This window comes from Diospyros lotus, chromosome 6, assembly GCF_014633365.1.
Source record: "Diospyros lotus cultivar Yz01 chromosome 6, ASM1463336v1, whole genome shotgun sequence".
In the NCBI taxonomy this organism is placed as follows: Eukaryota; Viridiplantae; Streptophyta; class Magnoliopsida; order Ericales; family Ebenaceae; genus Diospyros; species Diospyros lotus.
The window spans coordinates 18,763,981-18,780,247 of record NC_068343.1 but is presented as its reverse complement, the minus strand read 5'-3'; the positions used below and the strand labels follow the sequence as shown (position 1 = coordinate 18,780,247).

The 16,267-nt window shown below is 41.8% G+C and overlaps 1 protein-coding gene across 3 annotated transcripts in view; it reads right to left on the bottom strand.

Moving 5' to 3' along the window:
• LOC127804040 (protein SCO1 homolog 2, mitochondrial) overlaps window positions 1-16,043 on the bottom strand; it is a 39,655-nt gene extending 23,612 nt beyond the window's left edge. For all 3 annotated transcript variants that reach the window (XM_052340749.1, XM_052340751.1, XM_052340750.1), the window contains exon 1: window positions 15,683-16,043. In XM_052340749.1, coding sequence (XP_052196709.1) covers window positions 15,683-15,753 — 71 coding nt within the window. In that variant the 5' untranslated portion in view covers window positions 15,754-16,043. The remainder of the gene's footprint in view (window positions 1-15,682) is intronic.
• Window positions 16,044-16,267: the final 224 nt, after the last annotated feature.

Genomic DNA, 16,267 nt, shown 5'->3' with positions numbered 1-16,267 from the left:
AAGATATTCCCATGTATTATTATCCGAGTGGAGATGAGACCACTAGATGAGAACTTGAGGAATGGGAGCCCCATGCCTGTAGATTACCCTTCTATCCAACACTGCTATGGGTTCCTTAGTGCTATCATTGGCATTTGGGAGAGAGGGTAAGGTAAAGCTCGTTGGTTGTGCTCCCACTGAGTTTTTGAGGAGTGCAACATGGAATACTGGGTGGACGTTGGAGCCTTCTGATAGCTGTAGCCTATAGGCTACATTTCTCACCTTTGTAGTGATGGGGAATGGACCATAGTATCTTGGGTTTAACTTTGAGCTGGGATTTTGCATTAAAGCCCTTAGGTGTCCCAACTTAAGCTTCAAATACACAAATTCACTAACCTGGCATTCCCTTTCGCTCCTCTCCTATCCACAAATTGTTTCATTCCGTTATGGGAATTAGCTAATTCCTTTTTGAGTACCTACAAGGCCTGTTGCCTTTGTTGAAGGTAAACATCCAAAACTGCTACTGTAGAAGAGTCTCCTAGGGAGGGTAGCAATGGGGGTTTACAGCCATAGAGAGCTTCGAAAGGAGACCTCTTTATGGAGCTGTGGTGGCTAGAGTTGTACCACCATTGAGCTAGGGGAAGCCACTTGTGCCATGTTCTTGGTTGTAGGAAGCAAGAACATCTTAGATACATCTCCGAACACTGATTCACCCTTTTGGTTTGACCGTCCGATTTAGGGTGGTAAGCAGTTGATATATGAAGCTTAATGCCCAACAATCCCATCAACTCTTTCCACAGCAAACTGGTAAAAATCTTGTCACGATCAAATACTATGGCCTTAGGCGCTCCATGTAGCTTGATGACCTGATCTAGGAACACTTTCGCTACTTCTTGAGCAGTGTAGGGGTGAATCAACCCGATGAAGTGGCCATACTTGGTGAATCTATCTACTACCACCATGATGCAGTCCCTTCCTTCTGATTTGGGAAGTCCCTCAATGAAGTCCATTGAGATACTCTCCCAAGGTCCCTTGAGAATATTCAAAGGCCGTAGTAGCCCTGGTTTGGCTACATTCTCGGACTTGCACCTCCTGCAAGTATCACAGCCTAATACAAAGTCCATGACACACCTTTTCATTCCCAACCATTGGAATAATTGTCTGACCTTATGATAAGTGTTCTCAATACCAGAACATCCCCCTATAGGAGAAACATGCAGTGCCTCTATTATTTTCCTCCTTAGCTCTTCATCCTCCCCTATCACCAACCTCTCTTGATACCAGATTAAGCCATTACTCAGAGTGTAACCCGGCCTTGATGTTGGGTTTACCACCAGCTGCTGGAGAAGTTCCTTGGTCCTTCTGGTTGCTTCATAATTGTCAACCACCTCTTGGCACCAGTCAGGAATGATGGTTGTGATTGCAGCCATACTCCCTTCCTCAAAACATCTAGACAAAGCATCAACTGCTAGGTTTTCCTTTCCCCTCCTGTATTGGATTGCATGATCTAATCCCATCAGCTTTGTCATTCCCTTCTGCTACAGTTGTGTGTGCAACTTCTACTATAGCAAAAATTTCAAACTCTCGTGGTATGTTTTAATTACAAATCTTCCTTATTCCAAGTAATGATGCCATTTATCCACTGCCATTAACACCGCTAATAGTTCCTTTTCATAAATACTTAGCCCAAGGTGCCTCGGGGATAGGGCTTGGCTTAGGAACGCTAATGGTCTACCCTCCTGAACCAGCACTGCCCAATACCATTAGCACTCGCGTCTGTCCCAAGAACAAAAGGCTTGTTGAAGTCTGGTAAGCCTAGGGTTGGCACCTCATTCATGGCTTGTTTAAGCTCACAGAAGACCTTTTCTGCCTTGGAGTCCCACTAAAATCCGTCCTTCAATAGGTTGGTGAGGGGTCGACTGATGACACCATAGCCCTTTACAAATTGGCGGTAGTAACCAGTTAGGCCCAAGAATCCTCTCAATCCCTTGACATTCTGAGGTCTGGGCCAAGCAATCATTGCTTCCACTTTACTAAGGCCAGTACTTACCCCTGCTTTTGATATAATATGCCCAAGATATTCCACCTGCTTTTGTGCAAAGGCACATTTCGACTCCTTAACATACAATTTATTGAATCTAAGGACCTCGAGGGTAGTTTTCAGGTGGTCTAAGTGTTGGGTAAAAGTAGGGTTGTAGATTAAAATGTCATCAAAAAATACCAATATAAATTTGTGTAAATAGGGTTCAAAAATCTTATTCATCAATGCTTGAAAGGTTGTTAGAGCATTGGTGAGGCCAAAGAGCATTACTATGAATTCATAATGCCCTTGGTGGGTTTTGAAGGTTGTTTTGGGGATGTCTTCCAATCTCATCCTAATTTGATGAGAACCGGATCTTGGGTCGAGTTTGGTGAAAACATAAGCATTTTTCAATTCATCAAGCAAATATTCCACAATAGGTATGGGAAACTTGTCTTTGATGGTCAGGGCATTGAGTTGGCGGTAATCAACACAAAACCGCCATGAACCATCTTTCTTTTTGACAAGTAACACGGATGATGCAAATGGGCTATGGCTAGGTTGTATGATAGACTTTTGTAACATATCCCTAATGAGCTTTACAATTTCAGTCTTTTGTCTAGGCGGGTAATGGTAAGATCTTAGGTTAACTGGCTCTGTATTGGGTTTAAGGTTGATGGCATGATCATACGGTCTTTAGGGTGGTAGGGAAGCTGGTTCAGAAAAGAGGTCCCTAAATTCAATTAAAAGCACATTAAGAGAGTTGAATTCTTGTACCTTCCAGGGCTCATGTGAGCTGTTGTTCACCGTTACTGCCAACTCCCCTTCTTGCTCCCATTTTCCTTGAGTGGGTTCCATGGCATGTATGGAAAAGAGCTGGGCTACTTGGGAGAATTTGCTCCTAAAGCATCCTTTGCAACCTCTTCCCCAAGAACATTTTACACATCCCTGACTCCTGATTGCCTGTTAGAGTCTTTTTCTTCCTATCCTTCTAGAAGGTTACCTCCATTTTCTTGAAAAATCAAAACTAATAGGGTTGACCCCCTTCATCCAATCTACCCCAAGCACCACATCACAACCTCCTAGCTTTAGTAGCCTAAAATGAGCCACAAATTCTTCTCCGTTCATTTCCCAGCAAAACCCCAAACAGGAGGACTGACTCAAGACCTTGTTACCATTTGCTACTGTCACTGACAGGGGTGAGAGTTTGAGATCTCACACTCTAACTTCTAGGCCATGGCTTCATCCAAGAAGCTGTGAGTACTCCCAATGTTTATGAGCACCACCACCGAAACATTGCGAGCTATCCCCTCCACCTTAATTATCTTCTTGTTGGCTGATCCCTTTAGGGCGTGCAGGGAAATCTCCCATTTATCTTCTTCATCAACTTCTGGGATTACCTCTTCCTCCTCATTCTCTTCTGCTTCTAATATCAATAGTTGCCTTTTGCACTTATGCCCAAAGAAGTATTTATCTCCACACTTATAATAGAGACCCGTTTGGCACCTCTGTTCCATCAATCTTCCCCCATTGGTGGGGTTAGTAGCTGTCGAAGGCAGGGTTAAGACTCCTTTGCCATTATGCCCCATATCCCTTCCAGTGACCTTGTTTCCCGCCTGCCATCCACCAGTGATTACCCCCTCACTTAGCCCCTCTGTTTCTTCATCAAGGCCTCAATTGTTATTTCTTGCAGCCTTGCACTGTCGGTGGCTTGCTCCACTGTTTGTGGTTGGATTATTTTAACCATTAGCCTCACCTCGTCTCCCTGGCCACTGATAAAACTCAACACAAAATATTCCTCAGACAGGTGGGGCTGGTGCACCACCATTAAGGACCTTAGCTCCTCAAATTTGGGTTGATAGGCCTGCACCGTTCCATCTTGCTTGAGCATATTAAATTCCTCGATCACATCCTTCAAGCTCTTATCCCCAAACCTTGCACAAAGCTCTCAAGCAAACACATTCCATGGGCTCCCCTCTTTAGGCGCAAGCCATCCCTAGAACCAGGTGTCTCCCATATCATTCAAGTAAGCAGATGCCAAAGTGACCTTCTGTTGTTCCTGAACTTGGTATAAGGAGAACATCCTCTCGCACCTCCTTATCCATCACCTTGGGTTCTCCCCATCAAAGAGTGGGATCTCCAATTTTGGCATAGGGAAGTTCGGCCAATGCCGATTAACTTGAGCTTCGGGCCTTCTCCCCAACATGCTTTCCTCCACCATCTCCGGTTCTAATTCAAATTCCGACATTCCCACAGGCGGAAGCTCCATCCCTACTCCAAGAAGGATCAGTTCCAACCTATCTCTAGGAGGGAACTCAGTTGAGAGCCTTACGAGTTGTTGGGATGCGAACATCCTTACGAACTATTGCATCTACTCCATCACTTGTCCCCTCAACAGAGCACTTTGCTCTCAATTTTCCTCATGCCATCTTTCCATCGCTTGAGTAATCCGATTATCCACCCCTACTCCTACTGATGATTCGAGAGTACCCATCCTAGTCTGCATTTCGGCCATTGTTATCAAAACTTGCTGTAGTTGGTTCTCCATTTGTTTCATCCTCATTCCATTAGCCATGGCGTTGGCTTCTAAAAGATCTGCGCATCACCCAAGAAACTGGCTCTGATACCAAAATGTCAGCTCCTAAGGATTTGACTGGTAATTCTCGATCAGCAGGTTGATCGAAAGAGAAGGAAAGGGAGATCGAGAAGGAAATTAGGGAGAGAGAGAGAGAGTTAGAGTGGGAGAGAGAAAGAGAATAGGAGAGAGAATATTCAGAATCTTATTAGGATAATAGCATAACCGTGAGATGGAAGGAATCAACTGTATATATAGCTGGGTCCTCTCCTCCATGTGCAGGTAATCGCTTACAACAGGGAATGTACAATCTACCCAAAGCAGCAACAAACTTTGTACCACCCCTTATAGAATATTCTACTAATTCGCTATTCCTCCCTTCCTATTACATTTAATTACTATACCACCCCCATTTACTATGTGGATCATGACACCCTCTATGCTCAAAACAGCCAACATCACAAGTGACGTGTTGGGGGAAACATATGTAAATAGAGGTTTGCAAGATTTAGTTGCTAACTATGACAGACAAGGAGCAAGATTGGATCTCAAGATAGGAAGGTTGGTCCAAAGAATTTTAATAAACCCAAATAACATTGTCTATCACATTGGAAGGTGTGCCTCCAAGGTTATTATAGGAGAGGATGGGAACCCAATCCTGGTTGAGCTCATCAAAGCCAACACAGAACAACACAAGTATACCTTGGAGGTAGATGTAGCTCTGATCATAAGTGTAAGAGCTACATTTACAAAAGACTTTGGACTGACGAATATCAGTGTGGCATGCTTCATTTACAAATTGGTATGCTTACAGTGGTTTTTCAAGATTTATCTAGATAGGCAATGGTAGAAAAGGAAAAAGAAAAGAGAAAGAAAAAAGAGAAGGCGATGGACAAATTAGAAAGTGAAAACTAGGATTGAATGAAGAAACAGCGGCGCGATTCGCCATAAGTTCTTGGGGACAAGAACTCTCTCAAGGAAGGGAGAATTGTCACAACCCAAGGATATATTAAGAATAATCTAATACGTGTATTTTCCTCTTAATGTATGTTACTACTTACCTATTGTACTTTTCTATTGTTACATTGCCTAGACACCCTATAAATAGGCTATAGTACTTGGACAATGTATGTTTAGATGGTTAAATGAATTCTATCATTTCCCTCTCTTGAATTCTCTCAATCTCTCTCTCTTTCTCTTGGTTCTCCCTTTCTGTTCTGCTCTTCCCTAAATTCCTCCCCATTTCTTCCAATATAACTTCCCCAATTTCTTCCAATTACCTTTTAAATCTGTCATCAACCCTAGGTTCATGACAAAAAGCTATCTTGCAATGTGTAAAAGGGTAAGATTTCAGATCTTCTCAAGTGATTGCAATCCTATTCTCTAACTGCTAGTTTTTGGCCTATAAACAGGCAACCCTTTGAGAAGAACATAAAAGAGAAGAAGCTTTTGTGAAAAACTTTTGGGCAAACTCTTGGTTGAATATCTTGTGAAGTTTTTCTTGCAAATAGTTTAGCTTTATTGGTATATCTTTTGAGAGAAGAAAATAAAGCTTTTGACAAACCAACCTTGCTATTTTCTTGTTTTTAGAAGAATCTTATTTGAGCTCTATATTATTAAAACCTAACCTTTTTCAATCTTAGATTCATCAAGCAAGAAGAAGAAGAGAATAGAGCTTCGTTTTTATACATATTTGATTCTTATTCTATGTCATAGATTTCAAGAGGCATAAGTTCAATTGTATCTTGCATTCTGGCATTGAATGTGACATATTCTCACTTGCGAGTGAGGGTTTACTCTAGCTTGCGAGACAAGGATCTTGCTGTGGTAAGGAGGTTTACTAGCACCTGTGAATCTAGGGGATTGTAAGGTTTTATAGCACGCATGAAGCTATAGGGATTGTAAGATTCTATGACACTTGGGAAGCCATGTGGTTTGTAAGGTTCTCTAGCACCCATGAACCCTGAAAGGATTGTTTTGGTAGTGAAACTTTCAAATTGCAATTTGAGAAGAGAGAACATAGGCTTGATTGATAAGTCAAACCTCTATAAATCGATTTGTCTCATTCTTCCCTTATTGTCGTGTACCTAGGGGAGCTTACTGTAATAAATGCATAATAAGAGAGGTGGATGTCATTACTAGAATTTTATAGAAGATTGAATGCGGTAACAGGGCCATTCTATTGGCGCCAACCGCTGGAAACGAGTATATAAAGCTCGGCCCAATACAATTGTAATCATCGAACACTTTTGAATTGATTCCTATTCAAATTCTCCCCCTAATTCTACAATTCTCTCCCTCTCAATTCTTCTCCATTCCCTTTCCCTACTCTTCTGATTCCCACCTAAACCTTCTCATAAGAAGAACCCCTGTCGGATCCAAAAAGATACGACAATTGGTATTAGAGCATTCACTCCTGGCTCCCAAGGAATTGAAGACAAAAGCAATGGTGGATGGAACTCACATGAAGCAGATGGAACTGCAGCTTCAGCAAGTGTCGGCTACAGTGATGGATGTCCAAGCTCGAGTCAGATCAATGGAGGAGTCATTAGGCTTGGTGATCGATTGGAGATTGGAGGAGGTAACAAATCAGTTGCGTGGGCATATGCGCAACCAAATCAAAGAAGAGATGAGAGAGCAAAGCAATATGCTAAGTGATCAAATGCAGCAATTTATGCTTATGTTCTCGAGTCAGACTTAGGTGAGACTATCTCCAAATTTTCCTCCGAGAGAAAGATCGGATCCAATCTTACTAGGAGTCGGTACGAGCCGGAGAATGGTTGGCTCGTCGGAAGCGAAAGGTGATCCAGCAGTATTGGAAGACAGCAGAATGGGAAGGAGACCGAAAACTCAGGTGAATTCTAATTTTCCCCTACCAAAATTAGAATTACCGGTGTTTGATGAGGTGAAACCTCACTGGTGGTTATGCCGATGTGAGAAACTATTTGGGATACATCTGGTGACTGAGGACCAGAAGATCAGCCTAGCAATAGCATATTTGAATGACGTAGGGGATGTGTGGTACCCAGGCTGGTCACGAGTGAGGGAAGATTGTAATTGGGAGGATTTCGTCAAGGGAATATGTGAGCGGTTCGGGGAGAAGAGAACCATAGACATCGTGGAGGAATTTAACAAGATGAAACAGAATGGTTCGGTGCAAGACTACCAGCTCCAATTCAAGGAGCTGAAGTCCTAGATGCTGAGCCGCAATCCCTATTTGACCGAAGATTACTTCGTGTCAAGTTTTCTGAGCGGTTTGAACGAGGAGTTAAGGTCTGTAGTGAAGATGACCAGGCCCCGAACGATACAAGAAGCAATAGAGAATGCTCTGCTTCAGGAGATGAATGTAGAAGCAATAATAAAGGTGCAGAGAACCCAAGCGAGGGGACATGGATCCATTCCAGCCCCAACGGTGGGAAGAGGACCGATAAGAGAAATGTATAGAATGGGGCCGGTACCAAAGCAACATGCATTGCCGCCACCAACTAATGCGATGCAGCAAAGGGGAAGAGTGATAGAGCCAAAGAGGCCTCCAGATTGTGTTACAGATGCGGAGATAAATACTACCCCGAGCATCGCTGTGGCAGACAATTGTTATTATTGGAAGGAGGTGAAGTGGAGAATGATACAAGGGAGGAAAATTTTGTGGCCGGAGAGGAAGGAGAAGAGGAGGACAATGGCACCATCTCTCTCCATGCTATAAAAGGGGTGGCTAGAAGTAAAACAATCAATGTGGAAGGGAAGGTACCGGAGGGGTCACTCATGGTGTTGATCGACAATGGGAGCACACATAGCTTCATCGACAAGGGAACTGCAAGGAAGATGAAGTGTGAGTTATCCCACACTCAACCATTGGCGGTGATAGTGGCTAACGGAAGTCGAGTGTTGAGTAAATCGGCATGTCTGGGGTTTTGTTGGACAATGCAAGGGGAATCCTTCAAAGCTGATCTTAGATTACTAATATTGGGGGGGCTGCCAAATAGTGTTGGGAGCAGACTGGATGAGAGAGGTCAGTCACATCAGCTTCGACTTTAACAAAATGGAGGTTACATTGGCGAGGGGAGACAAGAGAATTACGTTGCAAGGAAACGTCAAGACGGGGGTGTGCAAATTGATCAAAGGAAGAAGGTTGCACAAGTTACTGAAGTGCAAGATGTCCCAGGTGGCACAGCTCTTTACCATTGAGGCTTATGTTGATTAGGAAGAATAAGGAGGCCAATGCTTGATGGGCGACAGTATCCCCGCGACCAACCAATGGCAAGTACAAGAATTGTCTTCTCTTGATGCACTACTTATTGAGTTTGGGGACTTATTTGCAGAACCTAACAGCCTACCCCCTAAGAGACCCTTTGATCACACAATTTCCCTACAACCAAATACAGAATCCATCAATATTCGATCATATAGGTACCCTCCTAAACTTAAAACCGAGATTGAAACCCTGGTCAAAGAAATGCTCGATCAATCCTTAATTCGACCTAGCAGAAGTCCTTTTGCATCTCCCGTCCTTTTAATTAAGAAAAAGGATGGAACATGGCGCTTCTGCATTGATTACCGCCAGCTCAACAGCATCACCATTAAAAACAAATTCCCTATCCCTATCATTGAAGATCTACTCGATGAACTAACTAATGTCTCAGTATTTTCTAAACTTGATCTAAGGTCCAAATATCACCAAATTCAGATGAACCCCACTGACATTCCTAAGACCGCTTTTAGAACTCACCATGAATTCACCGTAATGCCTTTCGGTTTTAACCAATGCTCCCGCAACCTTCCAAGCCCTTATGAATCATATCTTTGAACCCTACCTCCACAAACTTGTTTTGGTATTCTTTGATGATATCCTAATCTATAGCCCCTCTTTCACCCAACACCTAGAGCACCTTAAAACTGCATTTCAAGTCCTTAGACTCAATCGGTTGTGCATCAAAAATTCCAAATGTGCCTTTGCTCAGACGCAGGTGGAGTACCTAGGCTATGTGATCTCTAGTGCTAGAGTTAGCACTGATCCTAAGAAGATATCGACAATGTTATCATGGCCTAAACCAGGGAATGTCAAATCACTAAGGGGATTCCTGAGATTAACCAGTTATTACAGGCGGTTCGTAAGAAATTATGGAGTAATAAGCAAGCCATTAACTAACCTATTGAAGAAGGACGGCTTTAAGTGGAGTGAGAGAGCAGAAGCTGCATTTGGGAATCTTAAACAGGCCATGAGTGAGGTGCCTATACTCAGCATTCCTGACTTCAACAAACCGTTTACCTTAGAGACGGATGCGAGAGGCACAGGTGTGGGGGCTATTCTATCTCAAGATGGGCGACCTTTAGCTTTTATGAGCCAAGCCTTGGCTCTAAGGCATCAAGGGCTAAGTACATATGATAAGGAGCTATTGGCAGTACTTATGGCAGTCGAAAAATGGAGGCATTACTTGGAGGTTTGACAGTTTATCATAAGAACTAATCACGAAAGCCTCAAATTTCTAACTCACCAGAAGTTGAACACCAATTTGCAGAGAAAGGGAATGACAAAGTTGATGGGGTTGGAGGTTGTGATTCAATACAGAAAAGGAAAGGAGAATGTTGCAGCCAACGCATTATCACGGTGCCATGAGGACAAGCAATGTGTGGCCACATCTGTGTTGACACTGGATTGGTACCAAGAAGTAATAGGTAGTTATGACAAGGGATTGTGGACACAGGAATTAATGGAACAACTGAGCATAGACAACAACAACAAATAAGGTTACACCTTCAATAACGGCCTCATTCGATATCAGGGACGGCTAGTGATAGGAGACTATGAGGCACTGAAGGGAAGGACACTACAAACTATGCACGACTCACCCTTATGGGGACATTCTGAGATTCAAAATACATATAGAAAAGTGAAGCAGGTATTATTCTGGCCAGGATTAAAGAAATCGGTGATGGAATACATACTCAAGCACGACGTTTGCAAAAGGTGCAAGCATGAATCAATGGCTAAACCAGGTCTGTTGCAACCACTGGCAGTACCTGATCGGGCCTGGGCTAACATTACAATGGATTTTGTAGAAGGTCTGCCACACTCAAAAGGGAAGAATTGCGTGTTGGTCATGGTAGACAGGTTGACTAAATACAGCCACTTCCTTAGTCTTGCCCATCCCTTCACAGCACCAGAAGTAGCCAGAGAATTCTTGGATCATGTAGTGAAGCTACACGGGGTACCTCAATCTATCATCTCAGATAGGGATAAAGTGTTTACTAGTTTATTTTAGCGGGAGTTGTTCAAAGCATTGGGTTCTAAGCTTCTTATGCCAACTGCTTACCATCCCGAGACCGATGGCCAATCAAAGAGAGTCAACCAATGTTTGGAGGCCTGCCTCAAATGTTTTTGTTTTGCACAACCTAAAGGATGGAACAAATGGTTGTCCTTGGCACAATGGTGGTATAATTCCAGCCACCATCGTTCCATAGGGATCACGCCATTTGAGGCCTTATACGGGTACAAGCCCAACTTAGCATGGACGGGCGAAGAGCCAACTTCAGTGACAGATGTGGACTCCTACCTACAACATCAGCAGAATGTCTTACAAACTCTTAAAATGGAATTGGCTAAGGCACAGAACCGAACAAAGCAGATGGCAGATAAGAAGAGGAGTGAAAGAGAATTCGAGATAGGAGAAGAAGTGTACCTCAAACTCAGCCAACCCCAACTTAAATCCATCTTAAAGCAAAAGGTGACTAAGCTCAGTCCAAAATTTTACAAACCTTACCCCATCACAGAACGGGTAGGACCAGTAGCTTACAGATTACAACTACTCGAAGGAACCCAAGTCCACCCTGTGTTCCATGTGTCCCTTCTCAGGAAAGCTATCAGAATTTAAGTCGCCAACTAGCCCCTACCAGTACCCCTCCGAGAACTAGAGCCAACAGTCTTACAAATCGTCATTATAGACAATAGGGTAATCTTCCAACAAGAGGCCCATATCACTCAGGTGCTAGTCCAATGGTCTACACTATACCCAGATAGTAGTACGTGGGAATACCTCCCAGAATTTCTCCACCAGTTTCCCAACGTAACCAACTTGCTTACCATTCTTGGGGACAAGAATTAATTTAAGGGGAGGGGAGTTGTCGTGTACCTAAGGGAGCTTACTGTAATAAATGCATAATAAGAGAGGCAAGTATCATTACTAGAATTCTATAGAAGATTAAATGCGGTAACAGGGCCATTCTGTTGGCGCCAACCGCTGGGAACAAGTATATAAAGCTTGGCCCAATACAATTGTAATCATCGAACACTTTTGAATTGATTCCTATTCAAATTATCCCCCTAGTTCTACAATTCTCTCCCTCCCAATTCTTCTCCATTCCCTTTCCATACTCTTCTGATTCCCGCCTAAACTTTCTCATAAGAAGAACCGCTGTCGGATCCAAGAGGATACGACACTTACTCTTTTACTTTGTCGCTTTAAATTTCATAGATTTATTCAAAATTTCTAAAACTACAACTCCCACTTTAAAACACAATTCACCCCACTTCTTAGGCTGCCACCAGGGCCACAAATATAAATTTTGTGGATAAGCATGATTAGTTTAGTATTTAAACTAATTACACACCAAAATTGTGGCCTTGGAAAATATGTTGAAGGTTATTGACAAGAAAGTCAACATGAGTCAACAGTGGGATTGACTCTCGCTGATGAGCTGGGAGCCAATCAAAAGTCTACTATGAGATCAACATCGGAAGGGAAGACAGAGGGCTCAGAAGATCAACTGCTAAGCAAAACTGTTTGGTCAACTTCCAAAGCTTCCAGGCAGATCTTTGAGATTTTTCCTATAATCGAAAGTGGGAACCCGTTTAATGATCTTTGTCAATGAAATTAAATTCATAATTTGGGTATGTTATTAGTAACATTTTGGAGAGTGCAGAATGTCAGTTATTGGTTATTGGGTGGATTAAACATTGAACGAAATCATGAGATTTTGAGGGTTGTTGAAAGGTCCTTTGGCTGATTTGGAGGTCGATCCCCTCAAAGAGATCAAATCCCTTTCTCGTATTCCCAATTCTCTCTTCAATTTTTCCCCAATTTCCCTACTAAAAGCTAGGGTTTTATCATTTGATATCAGAGCCTATTCTCCTAGGATTCGCTTTGGCTACCTTCACCACCAGCATCTTTTCCTTTCAAAAGTAGGATTCGTTGAATGCCCCTAACCCAAAACCAAAAACAAAACTGAGGAATCACAAATTTTCAATCTTACGCAATGACTTCTAACAACTTTGTAAAGTCTCAACTTGAAGCATTTGAGGCAAAAATTGTGAATAAACTGCAGGAATCTCTCAATGAATTCAAAAAGAGTTTACTTGAGAGTATTAGCAAAAATCAATATGATGAAATCTCTACTTCTACTAGCAAATAGCATGAGCAATCTAAAGTTGCCAAAAGAAATTACAAAGAGCATGATCATTGCTATCCTCAAATGAGGGTGAAATTTCCTAATTGGGAAGATTGAATAGTTGTCCAAGGTGCACCTAGGCACAAGGCTCAGCTCTGTGCACCTCCTAATGGCCGAGGTGAGGTGCTATTCATGAAGTGCAACTTAGGCACATGAGGCACAGGCCTCATGCATAGGTGAGAGACATATGCCTCTTCTGCCATGCAAAAAAATCTAAAATCAGGAAACACAAGTAAATAAAACCTAAAAAGATTCGACTTTTATTCTTAATCATCAAGTCTTCATCAGCAGATTTGATGAAGGAGATGCAACTTGAAGTGCAGTCTCATGTCTTGCACATAGGCTCCAAGCACTTTTTCACCCTAATACACATTGTGCCTTTAACAACCATGGAAGATGGAGATCCTACAGGTGGGATTTCTAGAGTGGAGAAATTTTTTGCTTCCATAGAAATAGCTTCAATTCAGTTAGATGGAGAAAAAATTCAATGGCAATGGTACGATTGGTTTGAAACGTGTCATGAATCTCCTACTTGGGAACAGTTTACAGAAGGGCTTCTTGTTCATTTTGGACCATCTGAATACAAGAACAGTGATGGAGAACTCGTTTCTCTCAGATATGTGAGATGACATCCACTACAGCAATCAAAAAGCAAGAAACATTGAAGAAATCAAAAGAAAGTTATAGTGCCTTGTGTCAGTTTACATTGCAGGAGAGAAATGAGCCTGTGTATGCTTCTCTACTTGATTTCTCATTTTTCCTCTTCACATTTTTTTGTTTCTTGTTTTCCCTAAGTTACAGCCTAGGAATTTTCCAGCCTCACCTAGAAGTAAGCAAGGCACTTCCATAGCACCTTGGGCAGCACAAGCGCCTGTCTCACCTTTTGATATCACGACCCCATGGATATAATAGTAATTGTATATTAGATGTATTTCTTTCTTGTTATACTCTAGTGCTGCTATCCATATTGTACCTTTCAGTTTACAACTAACTGAAAGTTAGAGAGCCTATAAATAGGCTAAATCTTATAAGATAAGAGGTATTGTTGAATGATATCAGAATTCAAGTCATATCTCTCTTCAATTCTCTTTCGAATTTCTCTCCGATTTCTCTCTATTCTTTCTCCCTTTCTCTATTCTTCCGATCTTACTCTCTCTGTTCTTCTGAATTCACTCTCCCTTTCTATTCTATCTTCCTCAATTTCTTCCAATTTCCACTAAAAACCATAGGTCAAGGGTAGATCCCTAACATTTGGTATCAGAGATGACGATTCTCGGCTGTTAATTCAAGCGATCCTTAACAATCGGTCCAGAGTTGAATTTCGAGGCAAGCATTGGATATGGCAGAAGGCACTCAAATGAAGTAGCTGGAGGCGAGACTGGATGCAACAGAAGTAGGATTGTGACTCAGGAGGAGGTGAGTCACTGCAGAGAAGAAAACACAGCAACAAGAGAAAGCATGCAGAAAGATGTTGCTAATTTTGGTCAAAGATTGGATGGATTTTTCGATATGATTTCAAAATTGTCTCAGTCTAGTTAACCAGTGGATTTTCCACCTTGATCCACTGCTGATCCAATCATATCTGGTGCTGGAATTCTTCCTCATGCTTCAGGATTGCAAGAAGCTGAGGAATTACCAGTCTTGGAGCCAGCAATTCAGGTAAGAGGTTCTTCTGAAACCTCTCATTACACTCCAATGCCAAGGCTGGAGATACCAGTTTTTGAAGGAGTAAAACCGAGATGGTGGATCTGAAGATGCGAGAGATTTTTCCAATACTATAATGTAGCAGAATGCCAGAAAATCAACCTTGCAGCAGCCTATCTCAATGATACGACTGACTCATGGTATCAAGGTTGGATTAAAATGAGGAGAATCGAGGCCAATTGGACTGAATTTGTGAAAGATTTATGTGACCGGTTTGGCAAGAAGTCTATGACAAATGTGATTGAGGAATTTAATAAACTAAAGTAGGAAGGATCTGTGATGGAGTATCAGATTCGGTTTGAAGAATTGAGATCCTTAATGCTAAATTCACAACCTGCTTTAATGGAGCATTACTTCAAAAGCATCAATTAGAGTGAGACGGCAAAAAGAAATCTGCAATTGGGTGCCATTGCCTAATAGAAACCTTTTGATCTCATCGATAATCAAGCTTCAAGCTACTTAGATGAGCTCAAATTCCCAACTCTGAAGTAAATTCTCATAAGGAATGAACAAAATTCACATGCCCCTCACGGTTTCACAAGATTTTTTTATTCAGATACTGGCACTTTACAAAGAATTGTTATCAATTAGGGTCTCAACTTCCACGTGAAAACCGTTCCAAGTTAAGAGTTTTTAAAGTCATACGAAGTGCTCGAATCTAAAGGCTTCTTGCTCGTCAAGAAAATATCAAGTCCTTACGAAATTTCACAAATATAAAAACCAAACATCAAAGTGGAAAAGGGCAGTTCACCAGCGAATACAACACACGAAAAACAATCTTCAGAATCACACTACACGCACAAACTATCAAATGCCTCCTACAATTTCAACAAACAGGTACAAGATAAAAGAATCCAGACATCAAAAACATAAAAGGCGGACCATAAAATCACTGCCATTCCGGTAATAAATACATCAAGTTCATCCTAAAACATCAAAAATAAGCATTAAAAAACACTCACCGTCTGAACGGGTTCAGAGATGCCGCCGAGCTGTTCTTTAGGGAGAACAAAAGAAACCTTGACACAGGCATAACTTTTAGGGATGGGAACCATAAAATCTAAGGCTAAATCGCAGATGGGTATCTCAGAAATCGATCGGACGAGAAAAGAAACACAACCATTTCAACGTTTTCTTTCTATAACGAGCCGCCCACAAGAACCACGGAGACAGGGTTTAGCTAACATTTCGGGGCAGTTGGAGCTGCACTGGGTCTGGGTATACTGCGCTGAGGTTAGCCAACGACGACAGCGGCGCCGTTGTGGTTCCTTATCTTCCAAGAACGGGACTGCAGTCGTCTCCTCAAAAGTATAAACCTTTTGACCCTTTCTGTAAAGAGTCGTGTAAAACTTTAAAATTACGTAGTATTTAAATTTATAAAATATTTAGTGTTGTAAATTATTAATTATTGATAAATGAGTCCTCATTTTTCTCTATAAATATAAAATTTTAGTTCTTAATAGAACACAAATTTTTTAAGATAATATTATATTAATCCTTTTTTTGTAATTTTCTTTTCTCTCTTTTTGTATCAGTCTCACTGTTAA